This window comes from Aquila chrysaetos, chromosome 2 (genome assembly GCF_900496995.4).
Source record: "Aquila chrysaetos chrysaetos chromosome 2, bAquChr1.4, whole genome shotgun sequence".
Lineage (NCBI taxonomy): Eukaryota > Metazoa > Chordata > Aves > Accipitriformes > Accipitridae > Aquila > Aquila chrysaetos.
In genome coordinates this window covers 82,840,632-82,862,096 of record NC_044005.1, presented here as the reverse complement: position 1 = coordinate 82,862,096, position 21,465 = coordinate 82,840,632, and the positions used below count along the sequence as shown (strand labels likewise).

The following is a 21,465-nucleotide window of genomic DNA, read 5'->3' as shown; positions in this document are numbered from 1 at the left end:
AGGCTGCCTTCCAGTGGCAGTGCTTGTTAAAAGCTGCAATCAGATTACTTGGCAATGTCTTGGGTATCACCCGTGAACATGAGACTAGCACGTGTCCTGGTCCATGATCGCTTCATTGCTCTTAAGAACTTGCCAGCCTAAGCTACTGATTTTCCTCACTTTGTGGGCGTGAACCGTGTGTCCATTCTGATTTTCCACCCCTTTGCACTCTGAATTTGTTGCCAGATCATTAGCCAACTTTTCTGGTTGGGGAAAATCAGCAAATGGGTGGCATTTTGAGGCAGGGATGCAAAATGGAACGTAACCTCGGCTGCAGCAAAAAGATCAACCAGCGGCACAAATGGCAAATCCTGCAGTTCTCTTGGAAAAATGACAAAATCCTACAACTGTAGAACAGTGCGGACGGGATTAAAAGGAAGCTCCTCAGCGTTTGAATACTGCGCTGAACACTTCACTTTCAAACCAGCCTAACAGCGTCGCGGCAGTCAGCGGTGCGGCGGCCCTCGGCGCTGGGTACTGCGGTCGCGCAGGAGTCGGTCGGACGACCGCGCCGTCGCCAACGCGAGCAGGGGACAACCGCGGACGCCTGGCGAAAACCAGCAGTTGCGCCAATCCTGAGGGCAGGCCTCGGGCGCCCTCAGAGGGCAGAGCCCTCGGAGACAGCGTATCCCGCGCTGCCAGAAAACCCAGGCCGAAGGACCCGTTTCGCCAGCTCAGGCACGGCGGGGGGGGGGCGATGCGCCAGGCGCCGCTGAGCGCCCGCCGGGGCCGGGGCCGGGGCCGCCCGCAGGCAGCACCAGCCGCCACGCCGGTGGCGGGCTCCTTTCCGCGGAACACCGCCCGCTTCGCCGTCCGCCAGCCAATCGCCGCGCGGGGGGCGTGGCCCGTGTAGGCAGCGTGGGGCGCGGCGGCGCGGGGGCCGGGGCCGGCTGTGCGCGGGAAGCTGGGGCGGTGGGCCGGCGCGCGGCCCCAGGTGGGGCCTTCTGCCTGACGGCGACGGGCGGGGGCGGTCGCCGTGGGAACGGGGAGGCGGGAGCGGGAGCCGGGGCCGGGGCCGGGGCCGGGGCCGAGGCTGAGGCTGAGGCCGGAGCCGGAGGCAGCCCGGGGCGGCTCGGTGGCGGGCGGGCCCTGTCCGAGCCGAGGGCCGGCGGCGGCCGCCGCCTTCCCCCTCCCCTCCCCGCCTGCCTCCCTCCCTCCTTCCTCCCTCCCAGTCGCGCCGCCCCCGTGGTTGAGCGCCCGTGTGGCCCCCACGCCCGCCGGCGGGGGAGATGGACTTCTCCAGCGGCCGAGCGAGGCTGAAGCAGGCGCGGCTGGCCGGGGACCGGCGGGAGCTGTACCCTCACAGCCTGCAGTTCTACCTGGACCCCCCCACGGAAAACGTCTCTCTGGTGGAGTTCGAGAGCTTCGCCGTCGACCGCCTGAAGCGTGAGTAGCAGCGTCCCCGGCCGTGCCCCCCCCCCCCCCCCCCCGCCGGAGCTTTCGGTTCTTCCCGTCAGGGCTGTACGCGTTTTTGGCGGGCTCCGACGCTCTCTTTGCCGTTGTTCACGCGAACTGGCTGGCCGCTCTGCTGCAGTGACTCCCCGTGAAGGAGAACGTGTTGCTGCAGGCCTTTCGGAGAGCCGTGACTGATTCCACGACGAGTGCTTGGCGCATAGCAGTCGGGACTGTATCGTTTTGGCTTACACTGGTGGCTTTTACGAGCATATTTCGCTTCCTAGGTGTTGCGACGTACTTGATGTTTCTCAGTACGGCGATTCGGATCGTTGTGGCTGGGAGCAAGGGTTCCCCTGAACTCCTGAAAACCTGAAAACCGAGGCTTCCGTCATTGCCGTGGAAACCGATGTTCTGAGACTGATCCATCAGACTTAGCTGTCTCCCTTTCCTTGGTGGCTGTATGGATCCCAGAGTTGGGCGAGCTGTTCAGGACTTGTGGGCTATGCCTGATCCTCCATATTTCTTACCCCTTTGCTCCCCATACCACTGAAAGCAATTCCTGTGACCTTACCCCTGTTTGTGCGTTTCCCAAGACACAATACAGTATAGATTTCTATTCAATATGTTGTCTCTAACATGGACTTTTTCTTTTTTTTTTTTTCCCCAGTGCTCAAAGTAGTTGAAAACCTTGGTGTGAGCTATGTAAGAAGTAGTGATTCATACAAAACTAAGCTGGGGGCTGAGCTCCGGAAGCTTAAGTTTCCTTACAAAGTGAGTAAAAATCAGAAAAGGGAACTCTCTTGCATTTTATTTTCTTTACACCATTCAAGAATTCTGAATAGAAGTAGACGTGATGAAATACTATTCCTAAAAGTTAAATTCTGTCGTTTTGTCAGAGGTGTGGTTTTTGAGAGTATGTATTTCTGTCTTTAGGACAACCCCCTTCTTTAATAGTCTTGCATTTATTGTCTTAAAGAAGAGTATTAATACACTGTTGAACAGCAATGATAAATGTGGATTTTTAATCTGGAAGAGATTATTTGTCTGAAATAATAATAATATGTTCTGTAGGCTTTGGCTGAGGATGATTATGAGGCAAGAAGAAAAGACCATATCTCTCATTTCATATTACGCCTTGCTTACTGTCAGTCGTAAGTACTTTTTGGATTATGCTGTACTCTTTATTATTAATTTAAAATGTATACAGATACTATATTGCTTTATTATAGACATTACAGATACTGTAGGGTTGCATGGCTACTAAATAGAAAGGTAGGCTCGAACAGAGGGCTTTTTTGCTAGGAACCTGATTTCAACTGTGATGAAAAAGGGTACTCAGGATCAAAATTAATATCCAGATTTTGTAATAATTAAAAACCCCAACAGTATAAACTTCTGGGTTTTACGCACAGAATTTTGATTTGAGTCTCTTCCTTTTGACACCTTTTTTGAGATTAAAGCGCACCAGTATTAAGTGTTTGTCAAGCATTTGCAGTGATTGATAATTTAAATTAACTGCTGCATATACTTAAACTGTTGATTACTGACCAAAGCCCTGACTATGTAAATAGGCTTTATATTATTGTCTAAAGAGAGAGCCTTGTTTCTGGCAAACTAAAAATACCATCTGACTTTGAGGTTTCCTCTACTGACTCTGCTTTTCTTCCAAATTTGTTGCCGTCGATGGTTGCACTGCAATTTTTTCGTTGTGTGAAGTCTCAAGCACAAAGTTGATCCTGTCAAGTGCATTCCTGTTGCTTCAGCTGTAGTTTTTGGATGAAATTGTAGAGGTTGTCAAGTGCTTTATGTCTGTTAGCAGCTTTGTTATGCTTATGCATCAGTGTGAACTTCTGACTCCTTGCCACTGCAGTCCTTTTTTAGAATTAAAACTGGCAAATATAAAGTGTGTGCTGTTTTGAATTGTTAATTCAATTGCACTTTAAGTTGCAATATAGTTTGTTTAAATTAGGTGAATGTGGTAGAAAACATATTATGATACCATGATAGCTGACATGACTGAAGTGCTCCTATGGACGGATACAGATTCATAAGCAAAAACAGACCAGGAAGGTGAGTAGGAGGGATTGTGCTCTAAGCCAGGATATGGAGCTGGAATTGATGGGGCTTTTCCTTGGAATGGGTCATGAGAGAGTTGAGAGTTTTGGGGCAAGTGTTGGAGAAGAGAGCAAGGAGGCTAATAACATGGTGGGTGCCTGCTACAGACCATATATGTAGGTACCTACAGAATAGGTAGTAGCAGAAGCCTCAAAAAGCCTCCAGATGGAGGAAACCTCACCATGACAGGCCCTGGGTGACTTTAAACACCCTGAAATCTTCTGGATTATTCACATCCCATCGTGTTGCCCTTTCAAAAGACATCTGGGCTGTGCTGAAGACAGTTTGTTGATGTACGTGATCAATGAGCCAGCTAGATCTGTGATGCATGTACAGTGAGGAACAGGTTGTGTATGTGAAGATCAGTAGCAGTCTTTGCTGCAGTGACTCTGATAGCGTAGTTTAAAATCCTGAAAGAAGCGAGGAAGTTGAATAGGTGAATTACAGCTGAAATGCCTTCTACGCTTCTCTATTCTACGTGTATTATTAGTGATTATGAATAACAAATGTAAAATTTGTTTCTTTCTAGTGCTGATGTTTGTTGTGTGTATTTTTATAAACTCCCTTAGTCACACTGGTCCTGCTGATTTTTACAAGAAAATATCTTGCTGTACCTGTATTGTAAGTTTCTACCAAAAACTCCTAAAAGGTAGTATCCTTAAGTAGCCTGGGACTAAAAAGCACCTGAAAACTTAATGTTTCTGTTGTGGTTTAACGCCAGCCAGCAGCTAAACACCATGCAGCCGCTCACTTGCTTCCCCCCCCCCCCCAGTGGGGTGGGGGAGAGAATCGGAAGGAAGAAGGTAAAACTCGTGGGTTGAGATAAGAGCAGTTTAATAGAACAGAAAGGAAGAAAATAGTAACGGTAATAATAACAATGATAAAATGACAATAATAATAAAAGGATTGGAATATACAAAACAAGTGATGCACGATGCAATTGCTTACCACTTGCTGACTGATGCTCAGTTAGTTCCTGAGCAGCGATCCACCCCAGGCCAACTCCCCCCACTTTATATACTGGGCATGACCTCACATGGTATGGAATATCCCTTTGGCCAGTTGGGGTCAGCTGCCCTGGCTGTGTCCCCTCCCAGCTTCTTGTGCCCCTCCAGCCTTCTTGCTGGCTGGGCATGAGAAGCTGAAAAATCCTTGACTTAGTCTAAACGCTACTTAGCAACAACTGAAAACATCAGAGTGAAATCCACATTCTTCTCATACTGAACCCAAAACATAGCACTATACCAGCTGCTAGAAAGAAAATTAACTCTATCCCAGCTGAAACCAGGACACTTGCTTATTATGCTGCTAGGGGCATTTTGAATAGTCAGTTTGGTTTCCATTATCCTCTTTTGTAAAACTTTAAGCATTTAGTTATTATTTAGATGGGACCATTGCTTTTCTGTAGGAGATGAGATGCTCTGAGGGTGTTGGTAGCGACACTTTTGAAGAAAGTTCTGTTCTGGAAGGTAGAATTGTCTAGTGGCATGAATCTGATCTGGAATTAGAGGCATCTATTTTTGTTTAGTCTGTGCCTTCAGGAAAAACGAATTTGGGTCAGATTCACAGAAGGCAATACAAACCATGTACCAAAAGCCTGAAAGTTAGGTATTTGGTTCAGGAGTGGAATTCACTAAGCTTTGTCCACTGTGCTGAGAAGGGAGGAAGGCATATGTGAATGACTGGTTAGCATGCTGAGTGAAAGGCTGCATCAGTCAGAAATAACCAAGCAGTGACTTGGCTAAGTGAGATCTTTCCCCTGCTGCCCTGCATCTCTATAATGGTTCTGGAGTCTCCTGGAATTAATGATAGATGCAGATAATTGGACTGCTTTCTTTTACTCTGCAAGCTGTCTTTTTGAAAGAAGATCCTTGTCTTTTGTATGAGCTTATTTGACTGCAGTGCTTGCCTAGGAAATAAATGTGAGACATGGTTCAAACCCTGTGTTTCAGAGCAGCATCTTAAGAATTAGGCTATAGGCAGGGCAGAGGTGGGCAGCTTGTTGAAGGTGAACCACTGTACAGAAATGAGTACACGCTATTTTGGGCCACAGAATCAGCAGGAAAGAGCCTGTCTTTGTAGACTAGGGGGAAAGACCCCTTCTTAGGGGAGTGGGGCCTTGGATAGAGCTCCAGCGCACTCTTAAAACTACTTGCAGATGTATATTTGTGTTCCCGTTTATATACAGATAGTTTGATGCAGTGTTTCAATAGAGCAGCTTGATAGTCAGTTTCCACTTAAGCTAGCTTTTTTTGTTTCTTTGAAAAGGTGGACTTCGCGCTTACTGGTAAAATGGAAGATAGCATCTTAAGCACTGTGAGGTGACCCTGTGCCCAGCATTCTTCATTCTGTCTTGAAAAGCAGCTATTTCCGGGATGAGATATTTTTATGCTCTAAAACTGGCATGTGCCCCAAAAGATAAAATTGGGAGGCAAATAGAATATACTGTTCTCTTAAGTTTTTCTCATATTAGGTCAGAAAAACAGGCTCGGCACAAATCATTAGGTTAACTGATGAAAGCTATTAAGGTAGGAATGTTTGAAAAAGTGTACTTGAATAGGCGTAACTGCAAACTAGGTTGAATTCAGTTCCCCGTGCCAGGCAGTTGTGTTTACAGGCTTGTTTTCCTGTGACACTGCCTTTTTAAGTTTTCAGTTGGCCAACAGTGCCACCCAGGGGTATGGGTTTACATCAACTTTTTTTTTCTAGTCTGCATCAGTCCTCACTTATAAATTGGATTGTTTTGTTTTCATTTCTACATGGTCTGAAGTGGCCAGCTCCACCATTCTTGTCAGTTACATTTGTAATGTAGTTATCATCTCTTGACTGTCCTTCTTCTGCCTTCTGAAATCCAAGACTTTAAAACTTATTCCCATATAATGTTGCTAAGATATGGTATGTACAGTCTTGAGTGAACAGTCTTACCCATACCCTTCTTTCACACACCTCTTGTAATATCACTTGTATCTGTCAAGACCAGGAAATAGAATAATCTTGTTTCATTCACTTTCATGGCAAACACAGCTCTAAAGAGAATTTTACTTGCATGTTTGCTATGACCATGCATTTCTGCTTCTGTCTGTTGCATCTCTCTTCACTTTATCAGATTAGCTATGAAGACTCTTGAAAGTCACAGGAGCATAATCTTCACTTTACTTACTTAAGATGTAAGAAATAAATCTTGCCTCCACTCTGACAGCAAAACTCTCTCTTCTGTTCAGGAAACTTCAAACATACTTTAGTGCCTTTTTTTTTTTAATGTGTCACATAACAAAGACGTAAGTTCTTCATCAAACTTAGCAAGGCCTTTTCTCTACTTCCTGCCATTTTTTTTTCTTCTATAGAATAAATAAGACTTGTGTGCTGAAATTGCTGCCTCTTAAATTTACTTTTGTGTGCTTTCTGTACCCATGTTGCCCTTGCTGTCTACCTTTTGAAACTTAAACTCTGAGGAATCTTCTGGTGTTGGTCGCCTAGTAAAATAGAGCTCTGGACCATGCCCGGGCTTTTCACAAATTAACATTAAGTTGTTGGTAACTGAACTCTCATATTTAATTCTGGAATGTGAGCTACTGGTCTTAGGTTCCATATTTAGGAGCATTTTCATGTCTTTCTAAAGTACTTCTATGTTGATTGTTGATGCTTCATAACAAATATGCTGGTCTTTTCTACCGCTCCTTGGGGGGTGAAAAGAATCCCCCCGCCCCCCGAGTGCTGTTACCTGATATGAAAGAGCCTGTTCTTTCATACAATTTTCCTAGTCAGGAATCTACTGAACTGATTTAAACTGTTGAGTATTGTGCACACAAAAAAGTTAAGTGGCAAAAAACGAGGAGATGTTTCTACTGTCCACGCTTCAACTACCTGCAACTGTCTCGTCCTCAGCAGCAGCTTGCTTAGTTATCTGATGACAGTGACATTGCTTTTCAGTTAAGCTTGTGGTTTTGATAATAAGTATTATTACTAATATGTGTCTGGAACGAGAGTGTACAATTTTTTTAAATGTTAACAATGAGTATAAGACATGATTTGGGTTTAGAAATGATGTAAAATTTTCTGAAGACATAAGGAAAAAAATGAGCATAAATAATGCCCTAATGATGATGTTCCTAAGAAAGTCAGTTTTAATGTATATGCTGGATGTATACAGCAATGTAAGCCAGCTCATCAGCTAGTTTGTCAACTGTAGGAAGAATCCAGGTAGGTGTGTGTATTGTAGAGATAACAGTAATATTTTCTTGTTTGGGTAACTTACGTGGGTAGGTGGGATTATAGCCTTTGATCTGCTCTCCTGAAGGAAAGGAAGAACAAGAGACTGGCTGGCCTCCAAAGTAACTATATATGCTTGGTTTGTTTTTATTTTTTATTTTTTTCGCTTAGGAAAACAAATGCAGTGTAAAGCTGATGAATTAGGAAGACAGTAAAATTGTCACATCCTAGAATTTTGTTGCTGTCCAAGATGATCACAGAAGAACTGCAGAAGATCAGTCATAAAGGCATTAACTTCCATTTTAAGTTGCACAGATTACTAATACATCCCAAGCACTGAAACTCTCCACAGGGTTATACTTTACAAAGTACCTTAACATAGCCTTTCTGTCTGGAATTATAATTTGAATAAGAATTACTTTTCTCCAAGCCATATTTCAAGCAGAAGTTTTGTCCACAAAAACACAAACAGCTCTGTTGTAATTTGCTGGTTCCCTATGGGAAAAAATGCTTAAATACTGTAAGGAGAACATGTAAGACTGCAGTATTTCTGTGCTCTGTGAATTGGCATGGCACTAGCCCACAGCGTAGCTCTCAGAGGACAGTTTAAAAGAATGCCCTGTAATAGCGAGATATGGTATCATCTGCATTCTGTGCTTGCACGTACAGGGTGGGTTTTGTTACTAGTATTCTGGTAGCTACTTGCTATGGCTTTGAGTAATATGCTGATGCCTGGGAACCTGAGTGCTGGGATGTAAAAGAGTCATATGAGTACTTGGAGACTGGCTTCAGTCTTGTTCTTTTATGCTGTCTACTGAGTCCTGTCCCTGTGTTCTCATTTATTCTCCTACTTGCTCACCTGCAATTGCTAAACCCCTCTTGCTCTTTTGTCAAGTGTTAGATGTTCTATTTGTGTTCCTCACCCAAGTTCATTGTCACGTGTTTTCCTTTTGCCTGCTTCCAGGCTATTTGTTGCCTAGGGTAGAGCACTGTTACAGTATCTGAGACGTGTGCGTGTTCCTTCAGCTGCAGGTACCCCAAAAGTGAGAATTAAAAGAAGTAGGCTTCGTAGTGTATTTGCCTCATCAGATTAATTGTGACGTTAACTGTACAATGAAGAAATATTGTGCCATGTTGAAGAAAAAAAGCTGTCCTTTAAACACCAAAGGAGAATGTTATCTGCAGTTGGTTATTCTTATCTAAAACAAGTAAGAAATGGTGCCTACCATTTAAAGGAGACTTAACAGCTTTGATACCTACAGAGCAATTTTTAGTGTTGAGGTTGATAATCTCTGTTCTTCCAAAACATCTGCCATCATGCTTCTTTGTGTACTGTCTCTTCACAAGTCTTTTCTGATTGAGTGCTCCTTCCTGAAGGTTTCCTGCCTTCTCTTCCAAGTTCCTTGGTTTGTGGGTCCCATGCCAAAGTCAGTGTTATATTTAATGCTGTGTTCACTAGGTTTGACATCTAGTTTATAAAGAAAGAGAGAATGCATAATCAGAAAATGTGTTATGTTTTTTCTTTTGATTATTTCTTTGCAGTGAGGATCTCAGGCGTTGGTTTCTTCAACAAGAAATGGATCTCTTGCGATACCGCTTCAACGAACTAACTGAGAGTTTAAGACAGAAATTCCTGGAACATGTTAACTTACCGTTTGAAGCTGTAAGTATGTTACTTTCTGTATTTGTGTTACATCGCATGTGCCTGTTGTTTTTTAAAATTCTCATTAAGATAGTTCTAGTACTTCTGTTTAAAAAATAAAAAGTGCAGTTATGGCTTTAAAAAACAACCACACAGAACTTCTGAACTTGGACAATAGTGTGCATGCCACAGAAACGAGGATTAAGTGATGTAATTTTGTGCTGCAACAAGAGAAGCTCAGTCTGTTTCAGTCAACCAACACTTAACTGAAAAAATGTGTAATTACAAAGGTAAGTTAACAATGTTTACAAAAGCTGATAGCAGGTATTTTTGAATCAAGTTTCTGGATGGGTCAGATCTAGTCTGTGTTCTTCAGATACAGCATTTGTATGTCTCATCTGTCCATCAGGGCAAATAACACTCAAGTCAGAATTACCTTGCTTTCTTTTACATGTAAGTGATGAATTGTGTGATAATTCACCTTAAAGGTTTCAGCGATAAGAAAGCAATGGCTGTGTTTGATTCTAACCTGAAGTGTGTGTGCGATCCATTCTCATCGGATTACTGACTTCAGTTGGAAAATAGTTTTGGTCAACATATGTCTTCATTCATAAACTTTGCTCTAGAATCTTTGCAATCTACTAACTACTTCTAAGATGTTGGTTTCTTGCTATAGTAACCAAAGCAAACCACAGTGACCTGGGGACTTTGTACATCACGCGGTATCTTGAATACTGACATCTGGAAAACTGTGTGAAAATGGAAAAGACATGCATTCAGGGAATACTTAAGATAGCTGTTGAGGACATAATTAAAATTTAATAATCAATGTATGAAAATCCTGATTGCTCAAGAATGTAGCTTATGGTGTAATTGTCGCTGTGGGTTAAAAATAATAGGCTTCTACTTTGCAAGTATCTTTTCAACACATGGTTGTATGTTTGTGCATGCTAAAAATAATTTCGATTCTGCTTGTTTGTGCATATTATGTGAGTTACTGGAGCTGTAGATGTGTAACCAAGACTATATTTAGCTTTAAAAAAACCAACCAAACAAAAATGCTGGTATTAGATACAGCATTTAAAAATTGCCTACTGTGTAGAAGGATTTATGTATAATTTAAAAAAAAACCAACATGTAGAGTTAAATAAGAGTTTTATTCTTACATAGACTTTAAACATGCACATATATGAAAATTATACTCTTTTCATTTAATAGACCATTTGATTTTGGCCTATGAAGTACATGCTATGGAGAATGCAGAATATATAAATTGTGTCCAAAATTCTGTAAACGCTCTTATTCCACAGTTGTTGCTTTCTCATTAGACCTTAGATTCAAAGCTTTTGTCCCTTTTGACTTAAACTCATTCTAGTTCTTTACCACCTTATGAAAAACCTTGAAAATACCAAATCTGTCTAGACAAACAACTGTTGGTTTTCAGATACTTTAGGGATATTACAAAGGGGTTCCTGCTGTTACATACTGCTTCATTTGTCTGAGTGGATTAAAGGAAAATGTCTATTGCAGTTTCTGCATTAATGTTTTAGATAAAATTTTGCATTGCAGCTATGAATTGTTTTGTTAGAAAGTTCCAGCTTTGCCTGTAGCTCTCAGAGTAAACTTAAATTAATAAAAATTGATGTACAATCATCACTCTACTGAGAAAAACTTTCTCTTAAAATACTGCTTAATTAGAAGAACTTAAATATTATAAAATATGTGCCTGACCTGCATTATATGTTGCTGGATTGAAAGATCTGGCACCAGTGCATGTTGATGATGAAAGATGGCTTGTGCAATGTTGAGAATGAATTTGTCTAGCGAAACAGTAACACATGGGCTTTCCTGGGTCTTCAGGAGACTATTAGAAATGTCATTCTCTGGTTCAACAGACTTTCAGCGAGCGCTGTGTTTGTGGAGCTGTATTTCCGTTGCTTATTCCCCAGTCTCATATTGTGCTGTCACAGTTTCAGCATTCAGGCTTGTGAGAATAAATTAATGTTTGCAGGTTGCTGGAAATACCTAGGAGTATGGCTTGGTTCTGTGCTATTGAATGTGCCTTCAATATGTCAAAATGATTAAGAAGGTATTACTTTCTTACGCCTGTTGAGGCAAAAAAGCATCATTTCATTGAAAATCTACTTCCCTGCTTCTACTCCCCCCCCCCCCCCCCCCCCCCCTTCCAATTCCAGTGGGAGTTTAAGCAAAACTAATCCTTCCTGGCACTATCGTGTATAAAGCATTCGAATGTTACTAAGGAATTCCATACGTATCTTAAACAGGTCTAAGCTCTGTGGTGTTATGTAGGGGCCACTAAAAAGTAAGGCTGCTGTAAAAGCAGTTTTCTTTTTCTCAATGTTGTATTTGTAAAAGGCTTTAAAAAGGAAATGAAGACTAACTATGCTCTTCATACTTCTCTGTTAGAAGTTACAATGTTTTTGTGCCTGACTATGCATAAACCAAGATGGAAATCAGACTTTGTGCTCCACCTGTTAGAAAAGAAGGATGGTCTTCAGGAAAAGGAATTAAGTTCTGGTATTACAGTTCAGTTTTTATATTGGTAAATGGATAGAAATTCTACTATGAAATTTTAATTGCTTAAGTTATCCTAAGAAAGTTAGTTAAATTTCTTTAAAGAGAAGACAGGCGCCTTGCATTTTCTAGATAATGGTTTTGCATTTTGGAATTGTAATCTGAGATGGGCCAGAGCCGCTGAAGTTCAGACCTCGGTGTAGTCTGGTGTAGCTATCTCTCCAGTTAACAATTTTAAGAACCACTGTAAGAAGCGATTCTCAGTATTTAAGAACTGGCCAACTTCTTTGTGGGGAGGAGGAGTAAGTGGATTGTCTTGTAGTTTTGTGACAGTTGTCTTCATTTACAGCACCGACAAAATGAACCTAACATTAAGAATTCAGTAACTGTCACTTCCCTCCTTTTCATGTTTGCTTACATGCATGAGAAAGTGAGACATGTATTCATATAATTTTTTGCAGGGGTTTTGCAAACTAATTTCTGAGATTTTGTGAATTATGGATTGAGAACTATTGCTTTATAGAATCAAGAAGTTTTACTCCCACTCAGGGATAATACTTAAGTGGCTGTTAAGATCTTCTTTGGAGACTTTAGCACCAATGATCTTATTTAGCAACTTTTTGGGGAAGAATGAAGTTGTTAACAACTAGAAGAAAAAAATATTAGACTTTTTGAATTTTTTTATATGACAGTCAGTTGCGGAGAGTTTGAAGTGATAGTAGTTCTGATCTCATTAAAGAGAATTTTAGTCAAAGAGCACGAGCTTTCTGAAACTAAAATTTAATAAAAATGAATGTTTTAATTTTTATAATAGGATTTCTTATGTCCTGTGACTGACATTTATATTGCTGATGGAGCAAAATACATGGGAAAGGGTTTATTGAGATAAGTAAATACTTGCTCTGGGGAGTTTCACCTGATTATAGAGATGCCCTTTACTTGCAAAAGGAAGGCTATAAACTGTTTGAAGTATTCAGATTAAAGATTATGACTTCAGTGTAATGAATTTGTGTTTGAACATGGATAGAATTATGATAATTTAAAATTTTTATGATGTTTGTGAAAATAAGCTTCTCTACATTTAGTATAAATTATGGAAATTTGAACCTTAGGTCTTCCTTGAAATGTTTTTACAAAGCTGTCACTGGATTAAGTTAGTCCACCTTTAGTATTTCTGTGAGAAGCCTCTGGAACCTGGACTTTCTGAAAAAAATGGAAGTTTGCTTTGAGTTTATATTTGAGAAACTTTTTTGAACTACTAACAGGTAGATTGCATTTATATTTCTTGTAGGAAATAGCTTTGGCCAGTCTGTTTTCTGGCAAGTGTGGAAGATGCCTGGACTGGTGCTGCTCAGCCTACTGGAACATTGGTTTGGTGCTCAAAGTTTCACAGTACTCTGCAATATTAGTGTTTATTTTATCCTACCAATTTATGCCAGCATAGGCAAGAGGTAGAGTGTGTGGTATTGAATAAAATGTCAAGAAAGGAAGAGGTAGAAGGAAAGCAAGAATAAAAGTGGGGGAGCAGGAATGATGAACCTCATTCTCTCTCTCTTTTATCTTTTTTTTTTTTTTTTTTTTAAATGTGGTGGTGAGCTGTTAATTGTAACTGTATGATAATGTGAAATGACAGCCTCATGTATGTACGGGTTTCCCTTGTTGCAACTTCTGTAGTTTTTATTATTTACACTTTTATTTTAAACTCTGATGTAGCTGTTTACCCTGCTGGAGCCTTTGACAACTGATATTCTTCCAGTTAGTTTTAAGTGGTAGGGGGGAAAAAAGTTACATAAATGGCAGTGGTCTTTTCCTTTTGTTTAAGCATGGATATGTTAGGTTGGATGAGATGAGGCTGTCAGGTCACTGGTGGCAAGGGCTGAGGTTATGCCCAAGAATAGACTGATGAGGATTATTTGAAGTTTTACTATTGTTACTTCTCAGTTTGAAAAACTCAATGGTCTCAAATTCTGAGAGGATGTATTCAACATCTCTGACAGTAACTTGCCTCAGCTTTTGGTTTTTGGTCAGAGTTTGGGAGTGAAATTATTTTCTTTTTTCCTTTTGGTTAAATCATTGTGTAGTGTAATGAGTGTTAGGCTCTTTATCAGAACACCAAACCTCAACTTTTTTTGGGGGGGGGGGTGGGTGGGAGTTTTAATGAAGTGCTGCTTTGCCTGCAAATAGTGCAAAAATAATAGACACTGGTGTACTTTGTAGTTATCTGGGACTAGTTGTGTTAACTAGTTCATTTCCATCATTTATTTTCTAAACAGCTTTAAAGCTGTTGGTATTGCATTAGAAAATAAATTATCTAAGATTTGTGCTGTTCAGACGCTTTAAACTTTTTTAGATATCTTTTTAAAAATTAAAACAGATTCAATTTTGAAGATGATTTCTATCTTAACAGTCATTTGTACATCTTTCATGAATAGCTTCCCCCGCAAAATTATTGTAACAAGAACTTAATTCAGAATTTAGCCTGTGTTTTCTCTGAAATAAGCTGTGGTTGAACCATGCTGTCAAAGGTGATGTTTACCTTTAGCCTCCTTTCCAGTAAATGGAAAGACACTGAAGAAATTTAACTTTTGAACTTTACCTTTGACAGTAGTTAGAACTTTTGGGGGCAAACAGAAATGATTTTATATACACACACACACACACTGACTCACTCTCACCCTATGATACATTATTTGGTAGAAGTCCCTTCCATGTGTTTTCCTGGGAGTGGTTAGGCTTGGTCTGGGTGCAGGATTTGTTATGTGACACTTTTACAATAATAATTTCTAGAAATAATACTTTGACAAAGTATTATTATAGGTATTTACTAGCTCATTTAAAATGTAGTTTTCTTAGAGCAGTGTCATCTAATTGATAGCCAGTTGTGGGTTATTTCTCTTGATGTTACCTGTTCCATGGGAAGATAGCTGTTTGAATAGCATTTGCTTCATGTTAGTTAAAATCCTGCTGTCTTGCAAAAAGCATCTAGTTATTCAGCTTAGACCAGTGGACATACAGGCACTTTTGCTAAACTTTCTGTTTAGTAATTCTGCGGTTCTCTTGTTCAGTAAAGCTTATTTTTATCCTTATTTGACACTATAATTTCTGGACCCCAGTCTTTAAGCTTCTCTGTCTTGACTTTTTATGTAATACTTCATAGATGGCTTGCTGTCAGGTGTGCACTAAATTTTGGGGAACTGCTTAAGGGAGAAGAGACTGGAATACTGGTTAATAGTCTTGCCTCAAAACTAAACTTACTGTTTTTTTAAAAAAAAACCCATCACACGTGGATCCATGACTTGATCATTTTTCACCTGGTGGTATACATTTATGTTATGTTAGCATTATGTGCTTTGTCAGCCTTTGAATATGTTCAGATGTGAGAGTTTCCTGCTTTTGATGTTTCCTTGTCCTGAAAGAAGTGCTACATTGCCTTTCTTGACACTTTAATATGGGGCATTCAGTAAGAGAAGAAGATTCCGCTGTATAATTTTTTATTTATTTATTTTTTATTTATTTTTATTTATTTTTATTATTTATTTATTTATTTATTTATTTATTTAGTGACCAAGAAATACTAAGCTGTTCCCTGTTTCTAGACCTTGCTTATTTTTAATCTATACTTTAAGAGTATTTTCCCCTGATATGTTGAATGGTTTCTATCACAATAACAGGAGAATCATGGAATGGTTCTGGAGGTATTTCAGAATGTTTTCAGTCTATTCTATACTTCATGTAGTCAAAAAAAAAAAAAAAGGTTTTTAAGGGACAGTGCTGTCATCATCTAGATAAATACTGAAGCTTTTTATATATGGCATGTAATTTTCAGCTCTCAAGGCACATTAAATAGTCTATGCGCAAAGTCAGTCACATAGGGAGCACAGGAAATCCTTAAGCAGCACTCAAGAGTTAAGTAAATGCTGACATTTAAGGTGACAGAGCCCATCAAAGAGAATATGCAAACACAGGTGTGCGGTTGAGATTTACATTAATTTAGGAGATTAAAGCATTAAAAATCTTACTGTAACTGAGCAATTACAGTAATGATGCCTGACAGTTTCTGGCAGTAAAAGCCACTAATACAGATTTTAAAGATATTTAAAGGGAAATATAATGGATATTTTAATATTATAGTCATTGAATAAAATATTTTAATCTCAGAGTAAATTCTTCAATATATGAAGGAATTATGTAAAGTAAATGGTTTTACAGGTAAGTGACACTTGCGCTTTAACTAGAAGGTAATTTTTCTTTCTTGCCACAAGCTGTGGGCATCTGATGTTTTGCTTTGTTTGCGTTAGGAGTGCCTGATTTTATTTCTGTCAGATTGTGATACAAGACCTGTTTGGAGTCAGTTGACATTGTGCTTGAGCCCCATTTTGTCATGTAACTTTATCAGTGAGATTGGTTGTCTGTGTGGTTTTCCACATGCCCTGCTATGTATGCACCCCCCTGTTTGTCCCCCTGTTCCTACCCCAACCTTTTCACTTGTCCTTTTCCCGTTTTTCTTGTAGCTGGTTATGCATGCCCATATCAGAAGTCCTTGAGAAATGACCATACTGACACTTTTTTGTTATAATAGTGCTTTTAGACCTTCATAGTGTGAGATAAATCCTAGTTTATTGATTTGATGTTCTGATAGCCTTTTTGAGATAATCAGAATGTTTATGGCAACTGCCAGAAGTTGTTATTGAAAAGCTTTCAATGTGTCTGTAAGTTTGAGGAAAACTGCAAGATATCTGGGTTATTGGTGTTCCTAGAAATTCCCGAATTAAGGTGTTGAGCTTCCTATCGTTCACATATTTGGTCTTACAGGACCTAACACTGGGGAAGTAATTAATCGTGATGATAATAACAACCTGAAGCCATAAAAATTGAGTAAATTTATTCTTTCCTTCACTATGTATACTGTTTATCTTTTTCTTGCCTTTCAAGGCTGTGTCTATGTATATCATACTACACAGTAACTCCTAGATCTTAGGCTGGATTTTTGTATGCTTCTGAAATAGAAATAGGCACCTCTAATATATTCTGCTTCTTTCAGCAGTTGTTTTAAGGTATTTTGGGAAAGTGAGACGAGGGTATTCTCTTTAGATTTTTATTGACACATTTTTTTTTTCTTCTAATACATGCCAGCTGGTGCTTTATAGCATTCAAAGGAGAAATTGGGTCAAAAGTTACCTAGTCATACTGGTATCTTAGCTTTGCTCAATAGTTAGAAGTGGAGTCCCCTGGATTGGCAACTAACATGCCAGTTACTGTAAATTAGTATTTAGAGTAAAGTTTCCTTAAAAGGAAACTCTACTAGCAGAAGTCTAAATTATCTTTCTTTTCATTCCTTGTGAATTTAACTTACATGTTAATTTCTGTAATTATTAACACTTCCTTCTTTCCATGAATTTGACTTTTTCCTCAGCTGTTGCTCAATCCTTCTGTTCCCTAAAGTGACAATGAACAGAACTTTCCTCTTCATTGCCTTTTCATAGAACTTTTCATATAGGAACTTTCAGTTATCTAATTCATTTTTAGACAACTGCCACATATTCTGGGATCTTTAACTTTTAATTCCTGGAATAGGCCTGCCATACTCATTTTGCTATTCTCTCCTGTTTCTTAAATCAGTCTAGTCCTTCTATCAGAAAGTAACCCTCTGTAACTTATCCATCTCAGCATCTTGCATTCCTACTTCCCGTGTACAAACCTCAGCAGAAGCAATGCCTAATTTTGCTCTTAAATTCTGGGAGATTCTTCCACGCCATAGTCTGCTTCAGTGAAACTGATAATGCACTTGAGCTGTTCATAATCTTTCTTTTGACAGGATTTAAATTTGACAATTCACTGTCTGTCTGCAAGTAATGAGCTCTCCTGCCGATATTGTATTCAATACTTCATCACTAAATTAACTGCCTGTAGCATTTTTAATGCTTGCTTTTTCTTTGTCCTAACTTCAACTTCAGGTCCTTCTGGTGTTTCTCAGATACAGCTTTTTCTTCCTCTACTGAAACTACTTTCTAGTCTACTCAGTCATGCTTCTCTTCTCTCACTGTGTATGGCTGTGGATATTTTGATTACTTTCTTTTAACTTACCCTTTCTGTGTTCTATTTCTGTGGTGAGGGCAATAGGATTCAGTTCTTCAAATTTTCTTCTTTTTCATGGATGTGTGGTATCACTGTTAACTATGGTCTCAACCCTTACCTGATAGTTAAAAATACTTTTTTGCTATTAGCTCTTTGTTTTCAATTAGTCTTATCTTTCCCACTTTCTCTTTTGGTGGATGTTCTCCTAGCTTATGTTTAGTGTAGCAAAGCTGTACGTTTCCTTAGAACACCATTTACTTCTTGGCACTGTCAGAAGTGTCTCCTTTGAAGCCCTCATTCTGAATTTTACCCATTTTCTGCTTTGCCTTGCATAATTTTAGCTGTCCAAGACCTACCACTTGTTCTTAGACATCAAATGAAATATCTACCCTTTCAGCATCTGCACCTGAAGTTCTCTGTAGGTTGGTGATACATCTTATATTGATTTGGAAGATCCAGTGAACTTCTGGTTACTTTCCACTTGGTTTTTGTGCAAACTTGCCATGAAACTTGTTCATCTTAACCAGTCAGACTTTGTCTCTCTCTGGGGACTGTTGAAGGGTCTGTCTTCTGTTCATGTGGACCAAAAAGTTTGGTGGTTGCTTTCAAAATGCTATATATTTCTTCTCTTTTTGCCTTTGACTCTTTCAGTAGCACTTTGAAGATGACAGTTGTTTCATTTGCCTTGTGCATAAAAACTCCACAGCTTTGCTTGCAAAGTCCCCAGCACCTCTGTATTCATTACCTCATCCTTGAGGTCTGTTGCACTGTCATAAAGGCAGTGAGGCTGGCTTAACACAATTTGTTTTTTGGCAGATCCACGTGGGCTGTTACGTGTCTCCTGTGTTTTTTCCTAAGTGCTATCAGATACTTTGATTTGTTGCTGTACCTTTCCAGGAATTTAACTTCATATACTGGAATGTGGAGTGGAATAGAATGTAAAGTTTTAACTTAAATTTATTTTCCAGTGATGCTCAGTCACCATCTTGACTGTTCTGATTTCCTGTGACCGTTCCTTCATCTTATCTTCAGACTGTTCGTTCCTTGAAACAGACGTATTTCCTCTTTGTTGCTTCCACAAGAAATGAAAATTAATAGTTATTATCGTGTCTTTATCAGTGGTATAAGGATGATGTATAATTGAATTTAGATTCACTGCAATGCTTCTGTTCTGTGTTATCTTTCTGCAGCGTGTAGAAGAAGTAAACTTCAAAGTGTAGTATATTTCTTCTTGAATACATCTTTCTGTGTTGCTGTTTCTTCTCCACAGAGCATAAAAAATCCTGTTTAAATTATCTTAGAACTTCTTCACCTCTGAAAAGCCTCTTGAAATTTAAAAAAAATATTATGAGGTTTTTTATAACTTCTAGGTTAGATGCCTTATTTTTGGGTAACTGCCAGTTGTTGCAAAATCAGCCATCTTAATTTTTTTAATGCTGTTATAAAGCACATTGTTTTAGTAAAATGCTTTGGATCATAGTAATGGGGAAGGAACAGCAGATGGGAATAGTCAGTTGGGGGAGCTAACGCTCTGTGGTGCATCTGCCAGCATTTGAGAGGAAAGAACTGCAAAATAAAAGGAAAGAGCAAAATGCATTAGTGTTAGAGTTAAATTTTTTTTCCAAAGTAGCTCTTTGATGTTGCTGTTGAAGTGCTTTTTTAGCGGCTTTAAGTAGTAGAAATTAAAATTCTTTAATTTCCATTTTTATGATCAGAGCACTCCTATGAGAGACTTACTGATATCACTATTATGCTTTCTTCAAAAGCATGTATCTCAGTAGTGGGGCAGTTGTATAAATATTTGTAGTTTAGTTTTTTGAAAAAATGTTTTATGACTGCCTTTATTGGGTACGGAAGATCCTAAAGTCAGATTTGGATTAATGACAATGGGACTGGTTTGTTTCCTTAGTAAGCACAGATATAGGCAAAAGAAAATACTCAATATCATGTCTAGCCACTAAAAGGCTGTGACTATAATTATCCATTTTGGTACCAGGTGTATAAACCAAAATGTTCTTCTGATTGGGTTTATGGCTTTGCGTTTCAGAGGCATCAAATAATATTTCTTCCTTTCCCAAACAGGACGGGGCAAAATGCTTACAAGTGGAAACTGTCTAGAGCCTAATTTTACTGTGTGGAAACTTACACCACGCTGTCATGGGTTAACCCCAGCCAGCAACTAAGCACCATGCAGCTGCTCGCTCACTTTCCCCCCTACCCAGTGGGATGGGGGAGAGAATCGGGGCGGGGGGGGAAACCAAGTAAACTCATGGGTTGAGGTAAGAACAGTTTAATAGAACAGAAGGGAAGAAAATAATAATGGTAATAATAAAATAACAACAACAATAATAAAAGAATTGGAATATACAAAAGAAGTGATGCACAATGCAATTGCTCACCACTTGCTGACCGATGCTCAGTTAGTTCCTGAGCAGCGATCCACCCCAGGCCAACTCCCCCCAGTTTCTATACTGGGCATGATCTCACATGGTATGGAATATCCCTTTGGCCAGTTGGGGTCAGCTGTCCTGGCTCTGTCCTGTGCCAACTCCTTGTGCCCCTCCAGCCTTCTTGCTGGCTGGGCATGAGAAGCTGAAAAATCCTTGACTTAGTCTAAACGCTGCTTAGCAACAACTGAAAATATCAGTGTGTTATCCACATTCTTCTCATACTGAATTCAAAACATAGCACTGTACCAGCTACTAGAAAGAAAATTAACTCCATCCCAGCTGAAACCAGGACACAAGCTAAAGTGGTAGCTATATCCAAGTAGGCTGCAGTTTGCACTTGTGAAGGAAATGGTTCTGAATTTCATCGTAATTTCCTGCTACTTGAATCTTGTATTTGTCCCTTTGCTTGAAAACGAATGATGCTTGTCTTAGAGGTGACAGCAAATGTCAGAAGTGATGCATGTCTAATTGGGAAATAGTGCCTTATTGCCAAAGTAAGCTACAAATATGTATTCTGTTACTTAACTCCATGCTTAAAGTCATAATAGAAAACAAAATTGTATGTGGAAGGGCTTAGGAGTAGTTGGGTTTTTTTTTTAAATGCTAGAGTTTAAGTAATTCAGCGAAACATGTATACCATTAGCACTATAAAAATGTAATAGGTTACTCTCATCCTAAAGTACTTAATTTCAAAGAAAGTAATACATTTCTCAGTTTAATGATTCAAGTTTCAGAAAACAGATTTAAGTGAAACCAAGTGGCGGCTTTGTCACAGAGTTGGCTGTTCCTTTTTTAAAATTGTTATTTGTGCCAGATAAAAACTCCATTAATATCTAGGTTTATAGCTACCTCTTGTAGTTGACTGTAGTTACGTATTAGGGGAATAAAATCCTAGGGAGACCTCTTTCCTCAAAAGTATTAGTAGTGTAGGAATCCAGTTCAACCAGTAGGTAGTACTCTTTAGGCCATTGTACTGCAGTCTGATGATTTGGTAGGCCGACTGGC

At 39.6% G+C, this 21,465-nt stretch overlaps 1 protein-coding gene across 3 annotated transcripts in view; it reads left to right on the top strand.

The window, feature by feature from the left end:
- The first annotated feature begins 920 nt into the window (after positions 1-920).
- The window catches only part of PRIM2 (DNA primase subunit 2), a 133,813-nt gene continuing 113,268 nt past the window's right edge, over positions 921-21,465 (top strand). For 2 of the 3 annotated variants that reach the window (XM_041121013.1, XM_030004955.2), the window contains exons 1-4: positions 927-1,425; positions 2,102-2,205; positions 2,506-2,585; positions 9,301-9,421. In XM_041121013.1, coding sequence (XP_040976947.1) covers positions 1,269-1,425; positions 2,102-2,205; positions 2,506-2,585; positions 9,301-9,421 — 462 coding nt within the window. In that variant the 5' untranslated portion in view covers positions 927-1,268. Of the gene's footprint in view, positions 1,426-2,101; positions 2,206-2,505; positions 2,586-9,300; positions 9,422-21,465 lie in introns of all 3 variants that reach the window. The other variant, XM_041121016.1, reaches the window with a different exon arrangement.